Source organism: Leuciscus leuciscus (assembly GCF_965113295.1).
Source record: "Leuciscus leuciscus genome assembly, chromosome: 20".
Classification (NCBI taxonomy): domain Eukaryota; kingdom Metazoa; phylum Chordata; class Actinopteri; order Cypriniformes; family Leuciscidae; genus Leuciscus; species Leuciscus leuciscus.
Window position 1 is genome coordinate 19,676,276 of NC_138744.1, and position 27,080 is coordinate 19,703,355.

Genomic DNA, 27,080 nt, shown 5'->3' on the forward strand with positions numbered 1-27,080 from the left:
TCTAATTGTTTTACTTTCAAAATATAGTTTTGACAGTCGAGTGATTCACATTCGGTTCTTCTGAATCATTACAAAGAATCGATTCATAACAACGATTTGTTCACAAATCAATTGTGTGCCACATGATCATACTACGGAAATTCGTCAGTGCTCGGTGCTGACCATTACACACCGCCTGAACAACACATGTGAGAATAAACTCATCTTAACTCTAAAAACGTAGAGCTACATACTTTTTAGAGGTAGGCTCATTTTTGTGTATGTGCATGACTATGTCTTTTTGTGCAATGTTAGGCTAACTTTACGTGAGATGTATGAATTGTAGAAAGGCCAGAAAGCAACTAACAGAACGCAGCGTTCATGTGTTAGTTTTTGTAATGCGCATCACTCATAACTTAAATATGATTATTCCTGTATTGTGAACAGGATGCTCTTTTAATGCTTTCAGTATGCCGCTTTTAGCTAACGTTACAGCATACAACATGGTATGATGTGACAGCACGTTAAGTGAAGTCCATTACTTAACAAGTCTATTAAATTAAAGTCCACTTATGGTCAGACTACCTGTACATGTTAATGTGATTTTTTTTTCATGTGTTTGTGGTACATACCTGTAAAAAAAAAAAAAAAAAAAATTAAGTGGTAAGAATAGATCAATCATATATATATATATATATTAGGATTATGGTAGTTATAATAGCTGTTGTAAGTCACTATTGTATTTTGTTCTAAACCAAGGTATGTGTTATTATTCATCAGTGAGTGACTGATTTGAAGTTAGTTATAAAATGAACCACAAAGTAACACATTGATATTGATAAACATATGATTAAAAGTGACAGGTATATTATTTTGCATTTATACTCCCAGGCTTAATGCACAGATCATTTGACACACTGTATCATCAGATTGTTTTTTTCGGTCCATTGCTTTCACTGTCAATCGGGCAATCAATCACGCATTTAAACTAAATATGGTTGTCAATCCAGAAACTTTGCAATGTTTAGTTAGCAGCATGAAACATATATACAGAAAGCGAGCAAAGATTTCTGCCATTATAATCACTGAAGATGTCAATTACTTCAGGTCAACGCGATGTACACAAAGCTGCACTCTTGCGAAAACCCGTTATAATCAATGAAGCTGTCTACAGTGATCTCTTATTGACATTTTGTTTATATTTGGTTGGTTATAATGAAAGGATTTGCGAGCGTGCACAACTCATGCTGAACAAAACCTCCGGCGTTTTGAGCTTTGTTGAACAGATTCTGACTTAATAGATCTGATTGGCCATTGCGTTCACGCGCTCAACAGATATGTCTGGGATTTGCTGCAAAGCTCAACGCTATAAAAAACATGTAAATAGAAACCTTTGATGCTCTACAAAGAGCGCTTGCATGGGAACGTTTTAAAGCGACCGGTTATCAGATTCAGATTAACTACTTCAGAGCTTATGTATATCTGTCTTGAAAGCTATATTGTTGCTCTCAGGGTGGAAATCTCTATTGACAGATACAACACATGTTCGACTTTCGCTGGTCAAAAAACCTCATAACTCCATTTGAGCTTACAGTTCTACTCTATTGTCAAGTCCAGCTAAATTCAGTTTCAAATGTTCATAAAACCATACATCACACATACATTATTCTGTCAGCGGTTTGTTTAGTGATTTGGTTGTTCCTCTCTTTCCTGAAGATGACAACACAGGAGGTGCGTTTGTGTGGGCTGCTACTGCAGGAGCACTTTGGAGATGTGGTGGAGAAAGTGGGCACTCATCTCATCCGCAGTGGAGTTCTGAACTTGCGAGCTCTTGCTCATGAGACCAAACTTGCTCTTGACCTGGTAATGTCTTGTTCTTGCGTGTCTCTGTTATCACCACATACCATTCTTCACTGTCTTTTTCGCATTCTCTCTATCTTCATTTTCCCTTTTTGACACACACTCCTCCTGCTAGGTCAAGAAATCTCTGTGTGTGCTGGTGCAGCATGGGATGTGTACATTTGGTGCAGGGCGTCGTGGTCCAGCGGGACCTGTGGAATATCGCATCAGCTGTGAGCGCATCATACACATGCTTCGTTATCCACGCTACATCTACACTGCCAAGAGTCTTTATGGGGACACAGGCGAGCTCATTGTTGAGGAGATACTGCAGAGAGGCCAGATGACTATGAGCAGCACAGTCAAGACTGTAGCAGACAGGCTGACTCACAATATGCCAGGTAAGAACACAAGCAGACTGAAGGGCTGATTCATAGATGTAAACAAAACAGGATTTGGAAAAAAATGGACCTTTTTTTGTAAATATTTTGGTTTACAGTATATGTAAACTCAAAGGTCTTTGAAGTCTTTCATGCATGAAGGTTGCATGGGTAAAAAAACAAAGAAAACTAACTTTTTAGTGCATTTTAGAAGGGCAGGTAAAAATGTGAACCGGCCCGACTGGGCCAGTAGAAAAAACATTAGCGTTGAACACTAGCGTTGAACCATAGCTAAATGTGACATTAATTACAATGGCTTTATGTGAAGTTTGTTTTAAGTTCAGTTAAATTAAAAGTTGTTATATATTTTTAAGCCTATTTAATGATAAAATTAATAGCTTTCAATAATACTGTAATGTTGAATGGCTATAATTAATGGCTAAAATTGAGGAAAACAATCTGTTTAATAGAGACTGGCATTCATTCATAGTGCTTAGTAAAAAGATGCCATTAAACAAAAATGTAAATGTCTTTTTGTTGTTTCAAAAATGTTGGATGTTTATTAAAGGTGCTTTAAGCGATGTTGGGTGACGTCACTTCTTGTTGACGTTCGAAGTATTGTCAAACAAAACGGAGGCTAGCTCGACCCTCCCTCCTCCTCATCCCGTCCCCTCCCCCTCCCTTCCCTGCTTCCTGAAACAGGCTTTTCTGATGTAAATTCGGGACTTTGCGTGTTCCTTCTCCTTTTCCCTCTTCTTTGCTATTTGTTCATCGGAACGTCGTTTCTTTGGTCGTGTGTCGGCCATATCAAAATTCAAGAGAATATTATTCTAATGTTAGTCGTTGTTGTTGTCTTGGACATCTCTCCTCTAGCTAACTTCCCTCTTCATGCTTCTCTCTCCTCCACTCCCCACACCCCCCTTCATGTGCACGTGCTCTAACCCCCCAACCCCCACCCTCAAATCATTCTTGTCGGTTATTGGCTGAAACACTGTTTATGTTTCGTGGTCCAGGTTGGCCCAGTTTGTTTTTCTTGCCGTTTGTGGAGCCTGGGCTGTCTGCAGAGACAGCGTTTTTTTACAGTGTGTTCAGGGGACAGGCAGCTAGCGGATAGTGAGGAGATGTTTGCTGTATGTGACAACAAATGTTTCAGCCTAAAAAACGTGTGACATCGCTTAGAGCACCATTTATTAAACATGGACACCTATACTAGTGCTTCTTATTCCATTATTAAGTGCATTTTTAAATTGACATTTAATTAACATGTTACTTTTAAATAATTGTACTCTAACATTCAATATAATAATAATAACCAGACGAATATAGTAAAAAGGTTTAATTAAAATAGCATCTGAAATATGTTTCATGCTCAACCCAACTTCTTGTGTCTTGATTTCCATTTGAAACTTACCTATTTAAACTTTTTTTTTTGTACCAGAGGGTCAGAGTATGGACTACAGTGAGGTTGTTTCTGCATTCTCCCAGTTGGTGGAGACTCATTTCCTTCAGCGTTGTCCTCCTGTGGCCTTAGCAGGACCATCAAACTCAGAAGCGGTTGACCCTCCTCCTCCAGCTGTGACACCCTCTGAACCAGAGAACCACCCAGACTGCTACAGAGTACCCTATATCAATCTCACCGGTCAGTTACTGCTGTCAAAACACTAATCACATACTAAAAAAACTTTTTAGTGGTCAACCCATATGGTGTATACAATGCCAGTCAAAAGTTTAGCTAATCCAATAAAGGTTGTATGTATGTATATATATATACTGTATGTATGTATATATATACTGTATGTATGTATATATATATATACTGTATGTATGTATAAAAACTGTATGTATTTACACTGTTTTTCAATGTAAATGTAGGTGTCTTTCCAAAAAAGGAGACTTGGAGACTTCAAAAGGGCACCATATTACCAAATGATATAAGGAGTCCAATTCAAACCACTCATGAAGCAAAAACATTTCAGAATTATTATTTATTTTTTCAGAATTAACAGTGTAGCCTATATAGTATGTGTACAGTGCAAGCAAAGAGCTTGTTTACATTTTGGACAAGTCAGGTTTCAAATCCAAATAGGACCACATTGAGATCACCGCAATCGTCTTTAACTTGTTTGTAATCCTCATCCAACAAAAGTTTACTAGCTGGTTTGCTTTATCTTGCCGAGAAACTCTCTCTGTCATCTCTGATGTAATCAGCCTGGTTTTCTTTACATTAGTGCTATTTTGGACTGATTGTTTGAATGAATTCACCTACTGGATCATTGAACTGAAAACTTTTCCAGAGTTTAGAAGCTTAAAATCATCTGATCGCAAACAGAGAAGCGAAATCTGGTAAAAGGTTAGAATGTAAATAGATGCTCTGTCAGTGTGATAAACTCCCGAGCCCTGACTTCTGAGATCATCTAACTGTGATGTAAATTACATTAAAGACGCAATTTTACTTGCTTCAGTAATTTATTTAAGTTAAGTTAAATTATAATTTTATAATAATTGTATTGTTTATTGGAAAATACAAGCACAGGGTTCCCGCGGGGTCTTAAAAAGTCTAAAATTCTGAACTTTAAATTTAAGGCCTTAAAACGTCTTAAAAACGGCCAGATTTTCATCCGAGGTCTAAAAAAGGTTTTACCCTCGTTCATTTCCAGAAACGCGGGCCGCAGAAAGTTATTACAAAGTAGCAAAAAAAGTATGGAGTCGTAGTCTACAAAGTGGAGCTCTAGAGCAGGGGTCTCCAACACATATCATATAATAAAGGCTAGATGTCTCGTCCTCGCTGCTGGCCAATGGAGGTCGACGTCCGCACACGGCGGCCATCTTGCCACAGGGAGCTCGCTCACTTGTAACATTGTGTTTTAATGGTGCATGTACTTTTAAATAGCCATAACATGCTAAATTTTCTACCGATTTTCAAACGTTTTGGTTTGTTATAAACGTCAGAGATGTAGTTATTGACACTGCATACATATGAATAATTATAACATACATGTTCAAGCATTCGGAATTATAGCCACGTTAATAAAGTTTGTAAGAAACCAAACCGTTTGTAAATCCGTCAAGATTTCAGCGAGATAAGAGGATTTGTGTTCGTGCTGATCACTCGCCTTACTTCAGATGCGCTCAAGTTTTGTGCGCTCAAGTTCGTTATTTCAAATGTAACGTTAGGCGTGCGGCAAGCGCGCTCGCGATGCGGCCGTTTTCAACTTTTTTTCAAGAACAAGAACCAACCAGTCAGCTTCACCCTGGACCGTAACAACATTGAAAGCTCAGTCACCATGAAGGATGGGGGTGCACCCAAACACTACAGGTGTTTTTCTCTTCTCCGTAAATAAATCTCGTAGCAGAGCTACAGCAAGCGTTTATCGGTGGTGGAAATCCATTAGTCACTAAAACTTTGTTGTTGTGGAGAGCGCAGTGCATGGTTGCATAGCAACGACAGACGCCACGGGAAAATCGGACCGAATTTTACTATTAATAATAAAAGATAAGCTAATGTGCATTGTAAATGTCAGTAATTTATATTTTTTGACTCATTCTTTTTATAAAAAATTATTTAAAGTCTGAAATATGTGAGGTTTATCTTTTTATAAAACCCTTTTTTTTTTGTCAAAACTTTATGTGAACTTGTAACGTTACATGTTAGTAGATAACATGTTGCAAGACACTTTTAAAATCTGGCCATCATTTTTAATGTTATTATTTTAATGTTTATGTAAACAAAAAGTGCATATTGATGCAAATTTTATTTGTTATTTGCTGGTTAATGCAAGGTCTTAAATTTCAATCTTTATGGTCTTAAAATGTCTTAAAAAGGTCTTAAATTTGACTTGCTGAAACCTGCAAGAACCTTGAAGCACATTTTTTGGGGGGTACCAAATGGCATATTGCTAGATTATATTTTCTATATAAATATTTAAACACATTGAGACTACAATTTAAGCAGTTAAATTGTGTGTTCATCCAGGTAAAGGAAAACGCAGACGTTCAAGTGAAGATGGTGAAGCTGACCTGCGTGCAGCAAAGAAAGCCAAAACAGACAACAATGAGGTGTTACGATCGAGATGGTGACATCACGCATGACATTTTCATTAGTTGAGTTTTTCATGTCTTTTACATCTGTTTTTATCTCTCTTTCTCCAGTGTGGGGACGAAGGGATCTTTTGGCAGGTGAATTTTGAACGCTTTCACTTGCACTTCAGGGATCAGGCCATCATTAATGCTGTTTCCTGTAAACTTGATCAGGTGACTATAAACATCATATAATCTAAGGTGTGCTGTGAGATATAATTAGGCTGTGGACTGAATATTCTTTCACTTGTGAATCTGAGACAGAACGTTCTGGATTCTCACATTTAGGCTTTCTCCTCAAGGGAAATAATAAGTCGGTAGAATGTAGGTCTTTATCGGCTAAATTTCTTTCTCTCTCTCCCCTGTAGACTAGCAGTGAGATAGTTAGAACCATGTTACGGATGAGTGAAGTAACAACGCCGGCTAACGCTGCTTTCACACAAGCTCTTTCAGCAAACGAGGTAATAATGGATGAACAGGCTCATTTTTGTTTTCTTACAGCCCTTACTGAGAAAACTGAATCAGACTGTCATGAAGTGTGATCAAGCCTTATTGTTTCTCATCAGATTTTCCGAGCTCTTCCATCCAATTACAACATCGCCAGGCCAATTTTAGACCAATACCTCACTCTCCTGGTTGACGATCCGGTAAAGCAATGCATACACAAATACACACTACTTTATATTTGCTATTTATCCAAGGATTAAATTACTTCAATATCTTTGCTTTTTCTCCTAGATGGAATTTGTGGGGAAGACAGGTGACAGTGGAGGAGGAATGTTCGTCGTCAGTATCCCCCCATGTCCCATGTCTAACTGCAAATCATTTGTATTATAATTTATTTATTTATTTATTATGTACTCTATCATTCAAACGTGTGGGGTCAGTAAGAAATGTATACTTTTACCCAGCAAGGACACATTCAATTAATCAAAAGTGACAGTAAAGACTGTTCTCTTTAACTTTGTTTATCAAAGAATCCTGAAAGTAATGTATCAGTTTCTGCAAAAATATTAAGCAGCACAACTGTTTTTAACATTGATAATAATCTGAAATGTTTCTTGAGCAGCAAATCAGCATATTAATGATTTCTGAAGGATCATGTGGCACTGAAGACTAGGGTAATGATGATGAAAATTCAGTTCAACCAATTTAGGAATAAATTAAATTTTAAAATATATTAAAACAAAAAACAGTTAATCGAAATTGTAATAATATTTCACAAAATTAATGTTTGTACTGTTATTTTTATCAAATAAATGGAGCCTTGGTGAGCAACGGAGACATTTGAAAAAATATTAACAAACCCCAAACTTTTGAATGGTATATATCTAATAATCTTATAACAAAATAGTAGAAATCTTGTAATGGATTGGTTGACCCTTGACCCTGTGGTCAGATCTACACCGTGCACTGGCTAACCTGGCCAGAGCTACCCTGGAGTCTGTGGTCCAAGAGAGGTTAGTAGACTCAGTGTTTTAGCTGGCTGAAATCTTCTTTTGGTTTTGTTCTTAGATCCTTTGCTTTACGCCAGGTTTGGTTCCCGTTCAGCACGCATCTTTCGTCTGTTACTGCGGAAAAGACACCTAGAACAGAAGCAGGTGGAGGATTTTGCCATGATTCCAGCCAAAGAGGCCAAAGACATGCTGTACACACTCCTATCCGAGAACTTGGTCCAGCTACAGGTAACACACTCACAGGTCTTGTGTATATATATATACATCTCTCAATCACTCAAAAATTCTGTTTCATTGTTCTTGTTCTATGTCTGCTTGTCCTTCTGACTCAGTTTACACCTGGTATTAAAGTCAGCATGAAACGGAAGTTGCGATAGTTTTTCTTCCGCATTGTGGCGTATATCTAGTGTTGCTTTCGTCAACGAAAATTATGACGAAATATTGTCGTCAACGAACCGTTATGACCTGACGAAAACGAGACGAGACGAGACGTAAATGCTGGTCATGTGACGATGACTAAAATACATGTATAATGCAATATCGTTGACGAATAAAAACGAGACTAAATGTGGTTTACAAAATAAAAACTATGCTAAAATGTCTCTTCATTTTCGTTGACCAAAACGAGACGAGACGAAATGTTATAACGTCACGACGAATGAGAGACTTGTGCGTGCACCCATAGCTTTGTCGGGTTTAAATTCTGGTTTGCGATCTGGTCACCCGATTATCAGCGAATTTAACAATATTACTCCATAGTTATTCTATTAAAATGTCTCATTGATATATTTGACACATTCATAATCATTACTTTTGCCGGTTCTTTGTGACAGCTGTTATGTGCGTTATTGGCAGCGTCTCTGGTTACGTTTCTTCATTGGTTCGCTTTTAATTAGGCCTATTATATTCGTATTATTTACTGTGGTAAAGTAGAAAAACGCTGTAGGACAGATAGCCAACATTTGTACTTGCATGTCAAATTATTTTTAACACAGTTTGTGCTTGTTATATTAGACATGGTAAGGCGCGTCAAGTTTAGTTGTAAAGCGCGTTCCACACGCGCGGGTGATTTTTAGTTTCACTTTCTCTGGCAGCGCAATCTCAAACATAGCCTAAATATTTCGCCCTTGTGAAGGATAAAATTCGCTCTTCAGACCAATTTACATCAAGTAGAAAACACGAAGTTATCATTTAAAGAGATCGATGGTCTCTTTCCTGCTCGTGTCCCACATCCCTCTCAGAGAGCAGAGTGGTAGGCTATATCACGCGTCTTTGTGTGGAAATATAAAACGAGTTTTTGTTTTGTTTTTTTGTTTTTAAATAACCCCACCACCGCCGGTAGTTGGTCCATTACCACCGCGGTGTTAAAAAAACTGCCACCGTCACAGCCCTAAATATACTAAATAAGATAACATTGTTTGAAATTCTATATTGACTGGGTTAAATAGAATTGCATTACTAAAAAGAGACTAAAATACAATTTTCATTGACTAAAACTAGACTAAAATGTCATCAGTTTTCGTCGACTAAAACTAGACTAAAATGTCATCAGTTTTCGTTGACTAAAACTTGACTAGACTAAAAAGAGTATGAACGTGACTAAAACTAATAAAAACTAAAACGACAGCTTGACACAAAGACTAGACTAAAACTAAAATTAAAACAGGCTGCCAAAAACAACACTACGTATATCCGAGTGAAGTGGCTTCTCGAACAAGAAAAAATGTAGGGCAGGACTTGTTTTTGTCAGTTGGGAATCGATTGGATCGTTGTGGTTTGCTATGGCTGTGATCTCATGTCAAAAGATCATGAAGTACTACATTTGATGACAGACTTATTTTACGACCATTAAAAAAGTGTGTTCTATTAACCTTATTTTTAACAGAAGAGCAGAGGCGGCCATTTTCACCTCAAATGTTCAAGGCTTCCGGTATCAGCTGCTTCCAGTTATTTTAGTTGTACAAAAACAGTCCGTTATGCTACTTGTTGCAAACTGGTATTATTTTAATTCAAATGATTGTAATCATAAACAGACTGGTTTGTGGCACATATAGTTTTACCATGTACTGCTCTTTGTATGCTTATAGTTTAGCTATAGCGGATATTGAACCGAAAGTCTCATAAGTTCACAGGAAATAGCTTATTTCTGCAATGTAGGCAGTATGAAAGTAATCTGTTGGCTTTGTCATGTGCCGTACTCTTTGTCAGTTGCATCGTTTACCTGCTAATAATAACTGTTCTCCTGTTGCCTCATCATGGGATAGTAAAGTGTCCATCGAACACACACTTCAGAATCTCGGCGGAAGTAGTAGGTCCTCTGGGTACTTTTCACCGTCTGTTCCTCGAATATTCTTTGACATACTACTCTTTTGGCGTACTTTTGTTTACATACCATGCAGTAGGAAAATAGACATATTTGAACACAGCGACTGTTTCTAACAAATATACTTTTAATAAAAAATGTCATAATTATTGACACCACTAATACAAAATGTAATAAATAAAAAAAGTCAATGGTCGATTGGATTTAATAAAAAGATATGTGAATGGATGGTTGTTTTAATTTAAAGCTTCATGTAACCACCTTGTTTTAGCACAGTTGATGATTGACGGGTGAGTAGGCGGTCCTTGGCTCTTGTCTGGGTTGCTTCAGGATGAATTTGCATTTACACTACGATGCGATTTATTCATGTTTTGACTACCCCCAAAAGTTGAGTGATCACAAAACATTTTGGACACTATTTACCACTCTTAAAGCACTGTCCACTTGTGATTGGACCATCTGAAATGGATGTTAGTACCAAGTGTAAACGGGGTCTCTTTTTATCATGATCAGGCTTCATATCACTCTTTGTGTATTGTCTTTGAAGGAAATTCCAAAAACGCCAGACCACGCCCCTTCTCGCACCTTCTACCTGTACACCGTTAATCAGCTGCCCACCGCCAGACTGCTGCTGCAACACTGCTACAAGGTACAGAGCTCACATGAGCATCCTTTTTAAATGCTTTTTATAATGTTTTGATATATATTTGTATGTGGACACCATACAGACAGTTGGGAACCTGATCGAGAGGCGGCTGTACGAGACCAAAGAGAACAAGCAAGTCCCTCCCTTTTTGACAATACGAAACATTTCATCTTAGTAGTCGTCGTCTTTGATTGTCATTAATCCGTTTGTTGTTTTTGACAGGCGACTTTTGGAAAAGTCTCAGCGAATTGAGGCCATCCTGGCATCCTTGCAGGCCACAGGGGCGGAGACGACACAACTGACGGAGGTGGAGGAGATGATCACAGCTCCAGAAAAACAGCAGCTCGAGTCCCTGCGACACCACATTAACAAGTACTACACAGACCAGTTGCTCTCTACACATGGATAAAAGTCATGTGATTCATGTTCAGCCAATCATTAATCTCCTTTCTTCTCTCTGTGCTCATGGGGGCAGGTTGGATTCCAGTGAAAACCAGGTGGATGAGACCATGTTTCTTCTGGAATCCTACATTACCTCTACACAGGCCTCTCGTTGACAGTTATTTTACAACTGTAGGCTAGTTCAAGAAGACATACTGGTCTATTTTTGTGTGAAAAGAGGTGGATAAATAAGAGTCGATGGAGTTATTATTTTGAGATTCATGCTATTTTCAAACAGATGTTTCATTTGCAACAAGGACTGATTTGTATTTAACAGTGTGTGTGTTTTGTGGAGCTGTGAATGCATTTTTATTTCTGTTTTCAACGGGGAAAAATAAAGATGGAATTCTTTTTATAACAGTTTACAAATTTTTATTTAATAATTTGTCAAAAAATGAAAAACAATTTTCAAACCTGTGCATTGGCCATGCTGACTGAAACATTGTGATTTTCTGTTAAGGAAACAAAAATTAAATAAACTGATAATTTGGTATTATGGTGAACGCGATTTCACCAAGTACAACATGTTCCTGGATCAATGTCTTTGTTGATCCTGGAACTACATTCCAATCAACCGATCAGATTTGAGGGACAAGTTTACAATTTATGTCAAGTTTAGGCTTACAACCAGGGTTAGGTGCTTCTATATCAGTGTCATTCACCTGTCATTTCCCTCTGATTTTAGGAATAATTAATGGGTAGGGATAGGACATTTTTGGACAGAAATGTTGTTCCAGGATCAACTAAATATGTTGATCCAGGAACATGTCTTACTTGGCAAAATCAATGACCTTGGTATTAAACCATATGTTTTCAACTTAAATACATATTTAATTATTTTTTACAAATAGTGCATTTGCTTGTTTTCCGGTCCATCAATGCAATGCAGTTGTAAATGATCTGTCTCTGTGAAGCCAGAGAATCTCCCAGATAACCTTCTTTTTTCTCTTTTGCGATATGCTGGGATTCATGTGTTGTTTTTGCCTCAATAGAATCCAAATAAAATATTAGGTGTGAGACCCTATGACCCGGCAGGGCGTGAAAGTGAATAATAGACTCGACTGAACCGCAAGAACCTTCATTCATCAAGTTTTACGCATCCTGCACCCCTTTGCGTGTTTATTTATTATTTTGGCACATTTGTTTAGTGCTCTCAGTTCCGTGTAAAATATTTTATCCGGTTTAAATCCATTCTGCAGATTTCCCCCCAAACTCAGCGCACAAAAAGAAGTCTAGATTCCAGCTGGACCTGATAATGGATGGTTTGTGGTCCTAGAGCAGAAGTGTCATGTCTCAAAGGGGAAGTAATGGCTGCAAAAGGCATATTTCCTTCATGTAAAGGAAACTCTGTTCAATCTGTGCTGCAGTGTCAGTTGTCATCGTTCTCATCCTCGTCCTTCCTCTGTTTCCTTGTGAAAAACCCCATCTGTGAAGAAACATTCGACACGTTGGTTAAGACTGCAAAGTGCTAGTATTTAGTATATATATAAAGTGTTTTTTCAGTGTTTTGAGTACTAATTCACTCTGCTGTACACCTGTTTATGTGTAAAGCTGTTGTGTTCCGTACCTTCCAAAGAATGAATACTAAGAGTGCAAGAAGCAGCAGTCCTCCAATGATGCTGCCAATCAGAATCCAGAGAGAAATCGGGATCGAACGCCCCTTCAGCACTTCCAAAACTGTCTATACACACAGATACAGAGACAGCGAGAGAGTTTACAGGTGCATGTTAGTGGAGTTGTAGGTAAGGATTTCATTATTATAAATTTTTTTTTTGGCAGGTTGAAAAAACAACTAATACTATAGAAATAGAGAGCCTAAGTCCCTCCGCTTCCGGCTCATGGGACCTTATTTCGGAAAAAATATGTATGGTAGTTAATGGCGAGAGACAACTTATCTTTTTATTCTGTCTGAACTGTGCCCTGAATTACACATATGATGTTTGTCAATTTAAAAGATAATTATGAAAGTCAAGAAAGTCGCAGTTTGTCATAAAACAGAAGAGTAACATTTAGTTTTATGTGAAAATCGCTCAATGAACTACATCTCTCGTCTAGTACTATGTACGTATGTGTGCAGTCTGGTACAAAACACTCAGGCATGACAGCGTAACGTTACGATTATAACTTAAGTCTTATAACGTAAGACTATAGAAAAAATGACAGACTTCAGTAAAGTTACTTCATTCATTGAGAGAAAAGGTATGACGTCACATGTGCGCCTTTTGGGTTTGTAGTCTTTGTAATTACGTATTTTCACAGTCTTACATCAGTTTTACATCAAACTTTCTTGACTTTAAAATGTATCTTTTAAATTGACAAACATCATATGTGTAATTCTAGGGCACAATTCAAACGAGATCAAAATATTTGTTGTCTCTCGCCATTGACTACCATACAATATTTTTCCGAAATAAGGTCCCATGGTGGTCCACCGGAAGGGGAGGGACTTAGGCTCTCTATTACATGATTTTATGTACAGTGGGCTTCTAAAAGGTTAAAATCTTATATTCAAAATGTAATTTAAACCTGGAAATAAAGTTGTAGTATTTAAAAAATTTAAATTAGGTCACTGATCAAATATGTAAATTTGTGATCGTGAATTGTTTTAAATTAAACTTTTGACTTAAATTGTCATGCTTGCAGTGTAATTTGTGATGGAAAAAAAGTAAAACGGAAACATTTCACGAGTGGTCTCGCACTTTTGGACCCCCTTATACTGCAAATGCTGAAAAAACAGGAAAACACATATTGTCCAATTTACTCAATCATATTGCTTGCTTGTGATCAATGCAACACATTTTTTTTCTCTTCTGAACTTGATTTCTATGCTTTTGATTAATATAATTCTCTAAAATGTGCAATCTACTAGATTAAATTAATTAATCAAGTACTCAAAGATGATTTTTCTGAAACTGGTTCCCAGCATGCTTTGCTTGGGACTTAATGGGAGGGTAAAATATAGAAAATTAAAGTGTTATTTTATGGGGTTTCTTTTAGCAAGATGAGAAAAGGGGGAGATTTGATAGTTTTTAATGTGCAATTTTGTTGGAATTATTAGAACCATTTAAATGTGGACTGGTACAACTAATTCCATTTCTGCTTTGCTCAAGGAATGATTAATACTGAACACTTAGCATGCTAGTATGTGCTTACTAGTCCAATCTTACGGCTGCATTCATAAACTTTAGGCAATGCTTTAGGCAATAAACCGCTTTAGGCAATGACTTTGAAGGCAGCATTTGCGCACAAAGATCTCTCACGAAACTGATTTCGGACAGATTTCTTAGGCAGCGTAACAGTTTAATGATCTACAGCAAAATAGAGCGAGCTTTGGTAATAACTAAGCAAATACAATAGTAATTTCTGGTTAGAAATGACATCAGAAGTGGAAAACGTTGGTCAAAACCGTGAATTTACATAAAAAACAACCAACCGCAACTTTCAGACGCCATCTTTATTTTTTAGCTCAATTGTCACAGAATGGAAAGCACAGTGTTGTGGGATATCAAAGGCAGCGAAGGACACTTGTGTGCTGCCTTCAAAAATGGATCAGTTGAAGGTATATCAAGAGACAGGAAGTGAAGCTAACATTGGATTCAGATGTGCCTTGATGCCTTCCTACCTTGAAATGCGACTTCCGAAGGCATAATTTTTAAGCTTTCGGACGCAGCCTTAAAATTCAGTCACAGGACACGAAAATATGTGATATTGATTGAATTAATCCTGGCAGGGAGCCATTTAAGATCACTTTGGTACTACTTTCTTGGGTCACTTAAAAATGACTTATTCTGTGATGTTGAAATTACGTCAACTACTTATTTCAATTAAATTCAATTAAATTCAATTCAACTTTATTCTGGACTTATGGTCCAATATAGATACAAGACACACACACACACACCAAATAGAAAAAAAACAACAATTTAAATAGGCATTTTAAAAAGACAGCTGTACCAGTGCCTCCAACAGCTTGGACTGGTAGCGGACTGCACTAAATTCAATATTTGTTAGTGACATAATTATTTCATTCTCAGATTAATGTAACCTACAGATAAAGCTATACATTAACTTTCACAAAGTTGCTTGTAGAGTGTTAATTCGAGCTGTGACAAACATTTCACTCGCACTAGTCCATCTTGGTCGCTTTAAAAGCACACGACAAGCATCATTGTAGGCCACCTGCAGCCTTTGCAGACTGGCTTTTTTATAGTTAGTCCAAAGATGGGCCGTGTACAGAGATGTACAATATGTCTTAAACAGTCATCTTAACATTGTCTGTACAGTGTCCAAACTTCCGTGCGAGAGTATTAGCCTGGGCATACAAAGTTCTACATTGTCTAAAAATGTCTTCATCATCAGACATGTCCTCTGTGAAGATATGCCCAAGATACTTGATTTTCCTTGTGACTTCAAGCACAACATTTGACAGAAAGAAGTCCGGAAATTTCATAAACTTGTCTTCCTAGGTCCTACAGATCATGACCACACTCTTAGTTGCATTATACTGTATGTCATATTATATTTAGCAATTATCTCTTTAAAAGCATATGTACACACATGTCTGTGCCCAGCATAGCTTTAAAACCAAACTGGTTATCCATAGATTTAACAAATTCTGAGATCCTGTCCAGCAGGATTATTTCCATAATTTTAGACACTATGCTGGCCAATGCTAATGGTCTGTAATTGTCAGAACTGCCGACTTTCCCAGTTTTGTCTTTGACCACAGGAACTAACATGACAGCTGACATTAAGTCGGGTAAAAAACCATGTACAAGAAAAGCAGTAAAACAGATAGAAAGCAGTGGAGCCAACCTCGCACCTGCAAACTTGAAATGCTCATCAGCAACACCATCCAACCCACTAGCTTTATTATTAGACAATTTGCAAATTGCTTTAAAAACTTCAAGTGACAGAATTATATCTGTGCTGTCAACTTCACTTACAGTATAGCACTCACTCTTAACACAATTAAACGAACTACGACGACGCAGTGCGAGTTCCCTCGAAGGGGAACTACTGTAGTGTTGTCGCCAAAGTTCTAAGATATTATCAGTACCTGACATGCCATCAACCACACATCCCAGCAAGCAATAGCCGTCATTTCACCGTTTAGGTTAACTATAGACCCGATATAGTCCAGCTATGAGTAACACACTTCTAGCCAAAATAACCTCAAATTTGGTTTATGTCGTTTTTGCCAAAATAACTTGTGAGATGTATGATATTCCATCATGTAAGCAAAGTAAACAGTGATTACAAGGTGTTTGGTTTCATTTCTTCACTCTTTTCATTTCTTTGTTATCTAACTGATGACTAGTCTATTCTTGAGCGATGGTTTAGATGTTTATAAAATTTTCACCGACAGCCCAAATTCTGCCTTGTTTTAGCCTAGACGTCTGGGCTGTGTTTGGACAGCTATTATACAGTACGTGTTTTAAACGCAAAATTGCTTGCTGGGATGGTAGTGACATTTAACTGGCAGTCATGCCTTTCACTTCCTTCCAGAAGTCATGCGTGTTGTTACAAAAAAGTTTCCTGGCCATTGAATCAGCCCTCAAAGCTCAAAGTTATATAAGTTAACATATAATTATGTTTGTTTAACTTAATTGATTCATGTTGATTAAATCATGTAAATCCTACACTTTTTTTTTAGTGAATGATTTGTGTTTATGTCCCGTCAGTTCTCTCACCTCCCTCACGAGGGCAGCATTTCCCATTGTAATCAGATTGGACTCCCGAGCAGACAGCTGGTAAGAGCCCACAATTGTTACTGCTTTAAACTTGGCCTGCCAGAAGCACACAGGAGTTATAGGTTAGAGACTGACACACAAACAGATCCCAGTGCATATTTTGTGTGTTATGTCTTTCTATTGACCTCTGCAACCATCTGCCAGCACATAACTAAAGTGTGTGTGAATACCGTAAGTGTGAGAGATGTCACCTGTCTGAAGAAGTTGTCGTGTATTCTCCTGGTGATGCGGATCAAGGCTGTCTCTCCCTTCAGTAGCTGCTGGATGTGACACACGACCTCCACACACCATGAGGAAGTGCAATTCTATAAATGAAAACAAAATTATTTTTAGGGAACATTTCATGCATCTTCTTATGGTGGTTACGGCCATTGTGCTTTAGATCAGGGGTTTCAATTCAGGGTCTGCAAGGAATTAATTGGGGGTCTGTGGAAATGTTTACAGAGAAAGTATAAAAAAATTCATAAAAAGTAGTAGTAAAAATAAGATACAAATAAATAAATGAATGAAAAATACCATACCGTTAAAAGAAAAAAAGAGAAAATATTTAATCCCATATACCAAGAAAGTATACATCCCATGTAAACAGAACAGCCTGATTAATGATTGTACCATTCCGTGACTGGTGGATATTTCTCCACTGTGTACCGTTGCTGAGATAAGACATACAGTATAGTAACGTAGGCCATAGTGAACTTAATCCAACTGAACTCACTCACAAAATTCAGTTGTAAGTCTTGAAAACTTGGAGTTAACTTCAGTTATCCGGTTTTCAATTTCTTTCATAACCATACTGTGTGCGAACATAGTGTCTGTATTCTCACCAATAGTTCAGTTTTCTTCATGTCTTCCGGGTGAAGTGGACGTACATCTCTCTGACTGGACTTCAGCTGTGAAAGATCACTGACTACACTGCAGTTCACACCTGAAGCCTACAAATAATAGCAGACAAAAACAATCAAGCACACAAAGGTGTATAAGAATTACAGAAAGACTTGCGGTGAGACTCTAACATTATGAGAGAATGCATCAACCACAGTGGCGAACACTCTGTCTCCTGAAGCCACGGAGGGCAAGTTGACGCTCAGCTCCACGTTACTGACGGCGTAACAACCCAGATTCTGCACCTGATAACAAACATACTCACATGTAGTCAGGAGCTTTCTGGTTTGATTTTAAACAGAGGCTGGTGAGCCTATCAGGTTTAGTTTCACTCACCCTGAATTGTGTGAAGAACTCGGGTCCAGTCCCCTCTGACACTGTCCTGGTTGGATGGACCTCATAGCGGTTCAGGTTGGAGTCACTGTAGTGAATCGAGCCGAAATAAGACCACCACATATTTTATAATAATAATAATAATAATAATAATAATAAACATATCTGATGGCCTTTCTTAATTGTCACCAACTAATGTGAACTTGAATAATAATAATAACAATAGTTAATACAAAATATTATTATAATAATTATTATTGATATTATTAAAGATGTGAGCTCCTATTACTATACTAGTGAAGACAAACACTAAAATCTTTAAGAGTCTCAAAGTTCATATCACCTTGTGATGAAGAGATCAGGCTCATATTGTACAATACTCTGTAACTGCACACGGTTGTCCGACAATGTGCCTTCTTTCTCCACACTGTCACTGTGGCAACACACAGATACACATTCAGTATTCATCTTAACATATCAACAGATACCATTATTTACATCTTTGAATGTGTATTTTCCAATATTGTATACAGATATTGGTGCACTGTGCGCAGAATGGCACAGAAGTGTAATGCCAAAAATGTCTTTGATAATTAAGTTGCTTACTTGTGCTAGATAAAATGCATGGTGATTAGTGACTGTCAAATTATATAATACAAAAATTATCCTTGATTTGTAAAGTAAACTTACACATAAGTAGGAGTGCTGCCCAATCAGCACGTTTTTTTTTTTTTTCCTTTGGTCATGTCTTATTTTGTCTAGGACACCAATTGAGCCAGGACCACCCTGGTGCCCCCCTCAAAAACATATGTGCATGACATCCCTGGATAGTACCATTTGTAGTACCATCTGGATAGTATTAAGTGTGTGTTTGTGTGTACCTGGAAGCAACGAGCCTCATCTGGACCTTACTGATGAGAGACGTACAACTGAACTCAAATTCCAACATGAAGTTCACCTGGGAAAAACGAGGCAGTTGGGAGAAACACTGGTCAATGAACCGAAACGGCTCAGTGACTGTTGTAATGAATCGTGACGACAAACCTTTCTTCTTCCACAGCCTTACCTTCGTGTGAGAGCGGAACACTGGGTAACTGACATTACAGGAGTGACTGTTGGAGCTTAGAGCCGTGCATTCAATCTTAAACTGGGCGTCTTCCTACAGAGAGAGAATGAGACAAACATGAGGCAGAAAGAGAAATGAAGAGGCCAGACAACATTTTAGATTATGAGAATATTCTGTACTTTTGTATAAATGACATGTATAACTAGAAATATTTTGTTTAAATAATTACACTACCATTCAAAAGTTTGGGGTAGTTTGATGTTTTTTGAAAGAAGTCTCTTACGCTCACTAAGGCTGCAACTTTTTGATCGAAAATACAGTAAAAACAGTAATATTACATATTATACATTACAATTTAAAATGACTGTTTTCTATTTTAATATATTGTAAAATGTAATTTATTCCTGTGATGGCAAAGCTGTATTTTCAGCATCATTACTCCAGTCTTCACTGTCACATGATCCTTCAGAAATTTGCTGATTTGCTGCTCAAGAAACATTTTCACTTATCAATATTGAAAACAGTTGTACTGCTTAATATTTTTGCAGAAACCGTGATCCATTTTTTTCAAGATTCTTAAATAATTGCACAGCATTTATATGAAATAGAAATATTTTGTAACATTATAAATGTCTTTATTCTCACTTTTGATCAATTCAATGCATCCTTACTGAATAAAAGTATTAATTTCTTTCAAACAACTTTCTGATTCCTAAACTATTGAACGTTAATGTATATTTTGTATACATAATTATGATCTTTATTAGTAAATGATAAATAATTGTCCTATAAATAAGCTTTTATGTTTTAAGAGGAGAGATCATGTTGGTACCCGTATACTCAGGCTGCTGAAATGCAGGTTTTTGGAGTAATTAAGAGTGAGACTAGTGTTATAAGCATTTTCCAGTCGGTTTTGGAGCTGCACTTCAACTGCAAGCCGACGCCGGGGACTGCGTATAACATAGGGTTGTTGCCTACAAGAACAGAGAAGAGCAACATTGAAGTTACATACACAACACATGCTATTTCAATCACCGTTTCAGGTTTAGTAGTCAGCTACTCTAAACTTTTTATAATAAATACCATAGCACTAGGGATTGAACTAACTAGTTCTGCCAGTATGTTCAAATGTATAGTCATAGTCACAGCAGTTGTGAATCCCATGACTTTAGTTGTGCTTATTCCATACATGCCAACAGCAGGAGGACAATTTCTCTGATACCTTGTTCCGGAAATGTCCATATGGGCCTGTAAAACCAGATCAGTAACACACACATCATCCTCCCCACAGTCTTTAAAGAATGGGATCTAAAGGTAAAAAAAGATCAAAAATGTCTGTTAAAAACCAGCTGTATGAAGGGAAAAACCTTAATCCACCCTGTACATGCAACATTCATTCATATTCCAATTTTCAAAAAGGAATAGAGCTTTTTAATAGCACTCACAGACTTCTTGAATGTTGTTGGCCAGCCTTCGTCCAATACCGGGCCGCTCTCTGTGTCATTGATTTTGAACCGCAAAGTGAAGCTGATTGGTCGGATGTAATCAGCTGTATCCTAGATGTACAAAGTATGAAAGAGAGAGAAAAACAATTTTCCTTCAAAACAATCAGTATGTAGTCATGTAATGAGAAGGATAATGCACAGTGAGCCAACCATTAGAGCAAAACAACCCCCTTTTTGCGATATCGACCAGCTAATTGGGCATTATCCTTTGCTTTATTGATTTTTGAAAGACATTTGAACTTACAAAGACATGAAATGGTAGTGTGTAGCACATGGTCTCCCCCACACGAACACTGACGCCCATAAGGGTCTGCCGCTGGGAGTTAGAGTCGAATAGAGCACGAGCCGAGATCTTTCTGTCATCCAGCATGGCCCCCATCTGCATATCTATACAAATAAGCCGATGTGGTACTTTAGGAAGTGTATCAGAGTTGCTATTAATAGAACTGCCGTACATAAGCAGAATTTAGTACAGCAATGAAAGAGTAAAAAGGTTACATGACACTTTACCAAAATATGTGCCATAAGAGCCAGGAGAGCGAGACAGGGCCAGGAAGCAAACCGTGGCGTTAAGGCATGCGGAGTCTCGGCCAGCCCTATGGCAGTTCTTCTGGATCACATTTATGGAGTGTGGCTGGAAGGACAGGCTGACGTTGATCTGCACTATACTGCGAGATCTGTAGAGCACAGACAGAGGTCAGGAGGAGAGCAAGTTATCACCACGGGTCATGATCAGACCTGACTTTACTACTGTTTGACACAATTTAATGTGACGAATTGTTGACTTGTATGACGGCAGCATTTAGACGATGCATAAAAACACAAGATTGTTATGTGGCATAGAGTACTTCAGCAGGACGGCAGTGCCCTGTGCTCCCACAGCAAGATCCAGTAACTCATCCCCATCCAGATCCAGCAGAGCGCTCAAGCTACGGCCAAAATACTGCAGCCCTGCAGAGAGAGAGGAGCCTGGGATACGCTACAGAGAGAAAAAGAGGGATTTATTAGTGTGTGAAGTAATATGGGGTCTAAGAGTCTAAGACCACTAATAAAAGTGGTCACTAGACTAACACTACCATTCAAAAAAATTGGTCACAAAGATTATTTTTTTTAGCAAGAACGCATTAAATTGATCAGAAGAGACAGTAAAGACATTTATAATGTTAAAAAGGTTTAAAAGTTCTTTTGAACTTTCTATTCATCAAACAATCCCCACAAAAATGTATCACAGTTTCCACAAGTCAAGCAGCACAACTGTTTTCAACATTGATAATAATCAGAAATGTTTCTTGAGCAGCAAATCATCACATTAGAATGATTTCTGAAGGATCATGTGACACTGAAGACTGGATTAATGAAAATTCAACTGAAAACATAATATTTCTTCATAAAATATTTTTGATTAAATATAATTAAATAACAAATAAATCTTACCAACCCCAAACATTTGAACGTTAGTATACATTTACATTTATGCATTTGGCAGACACTTTTATCCAAAGCGACTTACACTGCGTTATCCTATACATTTATACATAGGTATGTGCAATCCCCTGGGATCGAACCCACAACCTTGCGTTGTTAACGCAATGCTCTTACCACTGAGCTACAGGAAAGCTTTTTTGTATACATTCTCACAATAACATTTTTCATTTCAAATTAAATGCTTATCAGAACAATTTCATTGCAGAGGTCTATTATTTTTGGTATTTTTTTTCCATTTATTAAGGGCCAGATTTACCAACAGCTTACGCCAGCGCAAACCCCTTTTTTGCCGTTAAAAAACTACTGTCAGAATTTACTAAAGACACGCAGTGAAAAATTTGCACTGAAAAAGCGTGGACATAGTTATTTTTGCAGTTGACCTTATTGCATATGCAATCCTGCAATAAGTAGGAGTTTCCCTTTCAGGAGCAAAATTCATGGGAGGAGAGTATTTAAATGAATCATGTGTGACCACCCTGTATATTTGGATTACAAAAATATTTAAGTGTTTATATATATATATATTATTTTGTATTAATATATGTCTATTTCAATTTATTTGCAGTTTATGTATGTTTTACAGGAATATGTCACGTGTTTATGGAATACTGTATATGCATTTCTTAGAGAAAATATGCATTGCAAAACTATATATGTGACCTGTTACTTTTATTTGAGATTTAAGTGAAACTAAATTGGTGGATTGGTTTATGACTTTGTGTGTATTGATGTCGGGACGACATCTTAGTTTGTTGGGGAGAGTATGACCACCCTGTGTATTTGGGTCACAAAAATATTTAAGTGTTTATATATATATATATATATATATATATATATATATATATATATATATATTATTTTGTATTTATATATGTCTATTTCAATTTATTTACAGTTTATGTATGTTTTATTTAAACTAACTTACTTTAATTATAATGAGTTTGCACTGGACAATTGCATTTGGAGTGGCAGTTGGGAGTTGGGAGTTGCCATGACGACTCTGGCATCCTCAAAAAACACAGAGGTTACATCCACTGAAATAACACAGTTTCATCTCTCTCACTCTCATTTATTGCTAAAGGTTAGTAAAAAAATTATAAGATTTCAGAAAAAGAAGTGTTATTCAGATGCTTTGGCGTCTACTATTTTCGTTCAATTGGATGTTCGTTTTATGAATGATTTTGGTATAGTTCTATTATAGAAAATCTGTTAGTGTATCAATCATCTAGCCTACTGTGTGAAACAACTGTGAGAGAGTCTGGAATATTGTATTTATTATTATTATTATATTTGTTGTTTTCTTTGTGTGTATATTTGTTTACTTATTTATTGAGAGTTAAGAAAATTAAATTACATTTGTTTCATGGTATTGAAAACTATGTTTAAATAATAAAAACAACACAGAGAGGACCACTGAAATAACACAGTTTCGTCTCTCTCACTCTCATTTATTGCTAAAGGGAGTACTACACATGCAAGGTGATTTACTAAGGTTTGCGCTCGTCAATGTACTGGTGTTTGCGCCATTATTTACTGCCCAAAAAAAGCACGTCTTAAACCAGACGCTACCTAGTAACAGTTAGATTGCGTTGGTTATTATGGAAATGATCCGGCTGCGTCAGTGTTCTTTAATTTGCGTATCGTCAGTAGATCACGCGCAGAACTTTCCACTCCCACCATTACCTGGTCTCAGTGGACATATTTGGCTATACACATGAAATAGTGGTATATATTTACTTGTTTGTACTGTGGTATGATGTAGTATTCGTCGCCATGGTAGATGTAAAGAGCTCCCTGGTGGTCATCCTCTAGCGGAGCTCCCACGAGCAGGTCAGAGTATCCATCATGGTTTAAGTCAGTGGCTACGGCCATAGCATAACCAAAGCGTGCATCCTGTGCCTTCTGCTGAGAATGCAGCGTACCGTTAGGTGCAAAACCATCCTGGTAGAGAGAGGCAGATAGTGAGACAGAGAGAGAGTTATAGCATTCAATCTAGACAGTCACTTTATTTATAATATTTATACATTTATAACTGAAAGGGTATAAGTTTAAGACTAAAAATAGGAATAAATTGTTTAGCATGAAGGGGATTTGCCCTGGTGAATATCTGTCATGATCCCAGCCTGTGTTCCCCCAAGAACAGGGGAACACAGGCTGGGATCATGACAATACCCTTGATGTTTAATTTTTCACTATGTATGTCTCTCACATTCACATATACATCACACAAACAGTACTGCCACTGTGGTTCTCACCCCATCCAGACAGTAGATATAGACTTTGCCTGTTTCTTTGTTTCCTGCTCCCAGGAACATTGGAGCAGCTATAAGCAGGATATCTGTTATTCCGTCCTGATCCACATCCACCACGCACACCTCACTGCCAAAATATGAGCCAATCTGGACAGAGAGAGAAAAGATGTCAGGCAATCTGAAGATTTCCACACTTCTTGCATGTATTTTCATTAGGGATACACCGATATTAAAACTCTGGTGGATATAATAAGGCAATAATTATTTTGATGTTATGGCCGATAACTGATAAATGACATATATTGAAATATATACACTGTCCAAAGTTTGGGGTGAGTTCATACTTTTATTCAGCAAGGATGTATTAAATGAAACTGAACCGTAAATACATTTATAATGTTACAAAAGATTTCTATTACAAATTACTGTTGTTCTTTTGAACTTTCTATTCATCAAAGAATCCTGAAAACATATATCACAGTTTACACAAAAAATATTGTTTTCAACACTTATAATAATTTGAAATGTTTATTGAGTAACAAATCAGCATATTAGAATGATTTCTGAAGCATCATGTGACACTGAAGACTGGAGTAATAATGCTGAAAATGTAACTTTGCCATCACAGGAATAAATTACATTTTAAATAGAATAGAATATATTTATATACAAATAAAAAAAAACAGTTACTTCAAATCGTAACATTTCAGTATTATAATTTAAATCTCCTTTTAAAATTCCTGTTGAGATCTGATAAAGATTACATTAAAAAGGTTATCTAAATTTAAAAATAGAGGAAATAAGCATGCACACTAAAAATCCAATACTGTATTGTCTGGTAGATATTCACAATATAGATAGAAAATGAAAAATAGGAATATGCACAAATATATTGTGCATCCCTAATATTCATAATTTTTCATTGACCTTCTACTCATTTGTGACTGTTAAGAATTAAAAAAAAATCTTGATTTAGACTGATTCGCTAAATTAATCATTCAAACTAATATGTAAACCCATTTGAATGATACAGCGAAAAGAACCGACTCAACAACAACAAATCAGCAAGCAAGTTTTACTCTACAAAAGCTCTAAACAAAAGCAGTATCTGGCTGATGAAATATTTTAGACAAAATATATTTATCATAGAAATGTTTAAGATTTTATTAATTTCTGTGACTTTTCCAGGCCCTAGAAACCCAATTTAAAAGTCCCCTGATTTATCCAGGTTTTCCATGACTGTGGGAACCCTGACTCTGGATTTTGTTCTGAGAATCACTTTGATTTTAGGAGCGGCCTGAGAAAATGAAACCTGTCTGCTTTTGTTTAATATAAAAATAAACTCATTAATTGTGAGAGAGCAGGAATGTGGTGTAAAAGAAGAAGGACAGAGAGAGGAAAAGCAATTAAAGATCAACTAAGAAAAGAAGGATATTGGAAAACTCAAAGAATTGGATTTCACGCAAGGCTCTGATAGAGATCTATTCTGTGCCGTACCAGAGACAATGTGTGTCAAGGGGGAGGGTGTCAGTGTAAATAAATAGAGCGATGAAGGAGAGATCGCCACCTGTTCTCCATTTAAGGCCTGTGTGATTATGACATCGCCTTCAGGGGTGAGGTCAAACAAGATGACCTTTCCTTTGTGCTTGAATCTGGGCGCACCAGCAACATACAACCTCATCCAGTCACCTACAACCACCGATGACACAGTGTAACCTGCAACAGATGTACATACAGAGAATCTGACCATCACTAAATATTAATAAATTGCTGCAAATGTTATTTTAAGATAAAAACTTGAAGGATTGATTATTTGGTGGTTGTTTTTATGAAATGAAACATTACCTAGGTAGGCTGCATGGTTCTTTAGCTCCAGTGGGAACTCTTTCTCGAAGGCCTCTCGTGAGGGCCTAATCTGCCCTTCTTTGCTCTCCTTCAGGACGCCTCCCTCCCAGTCATATGCTCCCACCATGCCAAACAAGATGCCATCCTAGTCCAAAATGATATAGCACATTATAGCATGATTGCATGTTCTATACTCAGTTTGTCATTTCAAATATTTGAATAGGCTTAAGTACACGTGGACATAAAGTTAATTTAGACTCACATCCAAAATGTGTGTTGAAAAACCAATCTGAGACATCTCCATGAGAAAGGCACTTTCATTGTATCCCAGGGTCCCTGTAACAGCACAACACGTTATCATTGAATTACACATTGTAAATTAATAGGAAGCATTAAATTGATCAAAAGTGACAGAAAAGACGTTTATGTTACAAAAGTTTTCTTTCAAATAAATGCTGTTCTTTTGAACTTTCTATTCATCAAAGAATCGTGTCAAAGTATCAGTTTCCACAAAAATATTAAGCAGCAAAACTGTTTTCAACATTGATAATAATCAGAAATTCCTTGAGCAGCAAGTCGGCATATTATGATTTCTGAAGGATCATGTGACACTGAAATCAACCTGGCAGCTTTTTCATCACAAGAATAAATTACTTTTGAAATTATATTAAAACAGAAACTAGTTATTTTACATTGTAATCTATTTGTAATCTGTTTTTATGGTGTTTTTCATTAAATAAATGCAGCTTGGTGATTATAAAAGCCGGGACACACCAAATCGACGGTCGGCCTTTGGGCAATGTCGGGCTGTTTTTTG

At 37.1% G+C, this 27,080-nt stretch overlaps 2 protein-coding genes across 3 annotated transcripts in view; one reads left to right on the forward strand and one right to left on the reverse strand.

Moving 5' to 3' along the window:
- The first annotated feature begins 40 nt into the window (after positions 1–40).
- On the forward strand, positions 41–11,502 carry polr3c (polymerase (RNA) III (DNA directed) polypeptide C). Of its 2 annotated transcripts, none has more exons than XM_082149996.1 (15): positions 41–188; positions 1,696–1,842; positions 1,955–2,219; positions 3,637–3,837; positions 6,172–6,254; positions 6,348–6,449; positions 6,644–6,736; positions 6,842–6,922; positions 7,014–7,065; positions 7,675–7,735; positions 7,810–7,960; positions 10,603–10,704; positions 10,784–10,833; positions 10,924–11,073; positions 11,177–11,502. In XM_082149996.1, the coding sequence occupies exons 2-15, from the start codon at positions 1,696–1,698 to the stop codon at positions 11,256–11,258; spliced, it is 1,620 nt and encodes a 539-aa protein (XP_082006122.1). In that variant the 5' UTR covers positions 41–188; the 3' UTR covers positions 11,259–11,502. The 2 variants fall into 2 exon arrangements, with proteins under 2 accessions (XP_082006122.1, XP_082006121.1); XM_082149995.1 differs by having other exon boundaries at positions 117–242.
- Positions 11,503–11,644: 142 nt separating this feature from the next.
- Positions 11,645–27,080, reverse strand: part of itga10 (integrin, alpha 10) — a 48,847-nt gene continuing 33,411 nt past the window's right edge. The window contains exons 11-31 of the mRNA XM_082149968.1: positions 26,526–26,599; positions 26,264–26,408; positions 25,986–26,134; positions 24,422–24,565; positions 23,904–24,107; positions 21,530–21,660; positions 21,192–21,358; positions 20,926–21,068; positions 20,622–20,732; positions 20,399–20,484; positions 20,009–20,150; positions 19,177–19,269; positions 18,992–19,068; positions 18,454–18,543; positions 18,114–18,198; positions 17,909–18,022; positions 17,720–17,827; positions 17,087–17,200; positions 16,836–16,931; positions 12,710–12,823; positions 11,645–12,568 (exon numbers count right to left, since the gene is read on the reverse strand). Coding sequence (XP_082006094.1) covers positions 12,512–12,568; positions 12,710–12,823; positions 16,836–16,931; positions 17,087–17,200; positions 17,720–17,827; positions 17,909–18,022; positions 18,114–18,198; positions 18,454–18,543; positions 18,992–19,068; positions 19,177–19,269; positions 20,009–20,150; positions 20,399–20,484; positions 20,622–20,732; positions 20,926–21,068; positions 21,192–21,358; positions 21,530–21,660; positions 23,904–24,107; positions 24,422–24,565; positions 25,986–26,134; positions 26,264–26,408; positions 26,526–26,599 — 2,444 coding nt within the window. The 3' untranslated portion in view covers positions 11,645–12,511. The remainder of the gene's footprint in view (positions 12,569–12,709; positions 12,824–16,835; positions 16,932–17,086; positions 17,201–17,719; positions 17,828–17,908; positions 18,023–18,113; positions 18,199–18,453; positions 18,544–18,991; positions 19,069–19,176; positions 19,270–20,008; positions 20,151–20,398; positions 20,485–20,621; positions 20,733–20,925; positions 21,069–21,191; positions 21,359–21,529; positions 21,661–23,903; positions 24,108–24,421; positions 24,566–25,985; positions 26,135–26,263; positions 26,409–26,525; positions 26,600–27,080) is intronic.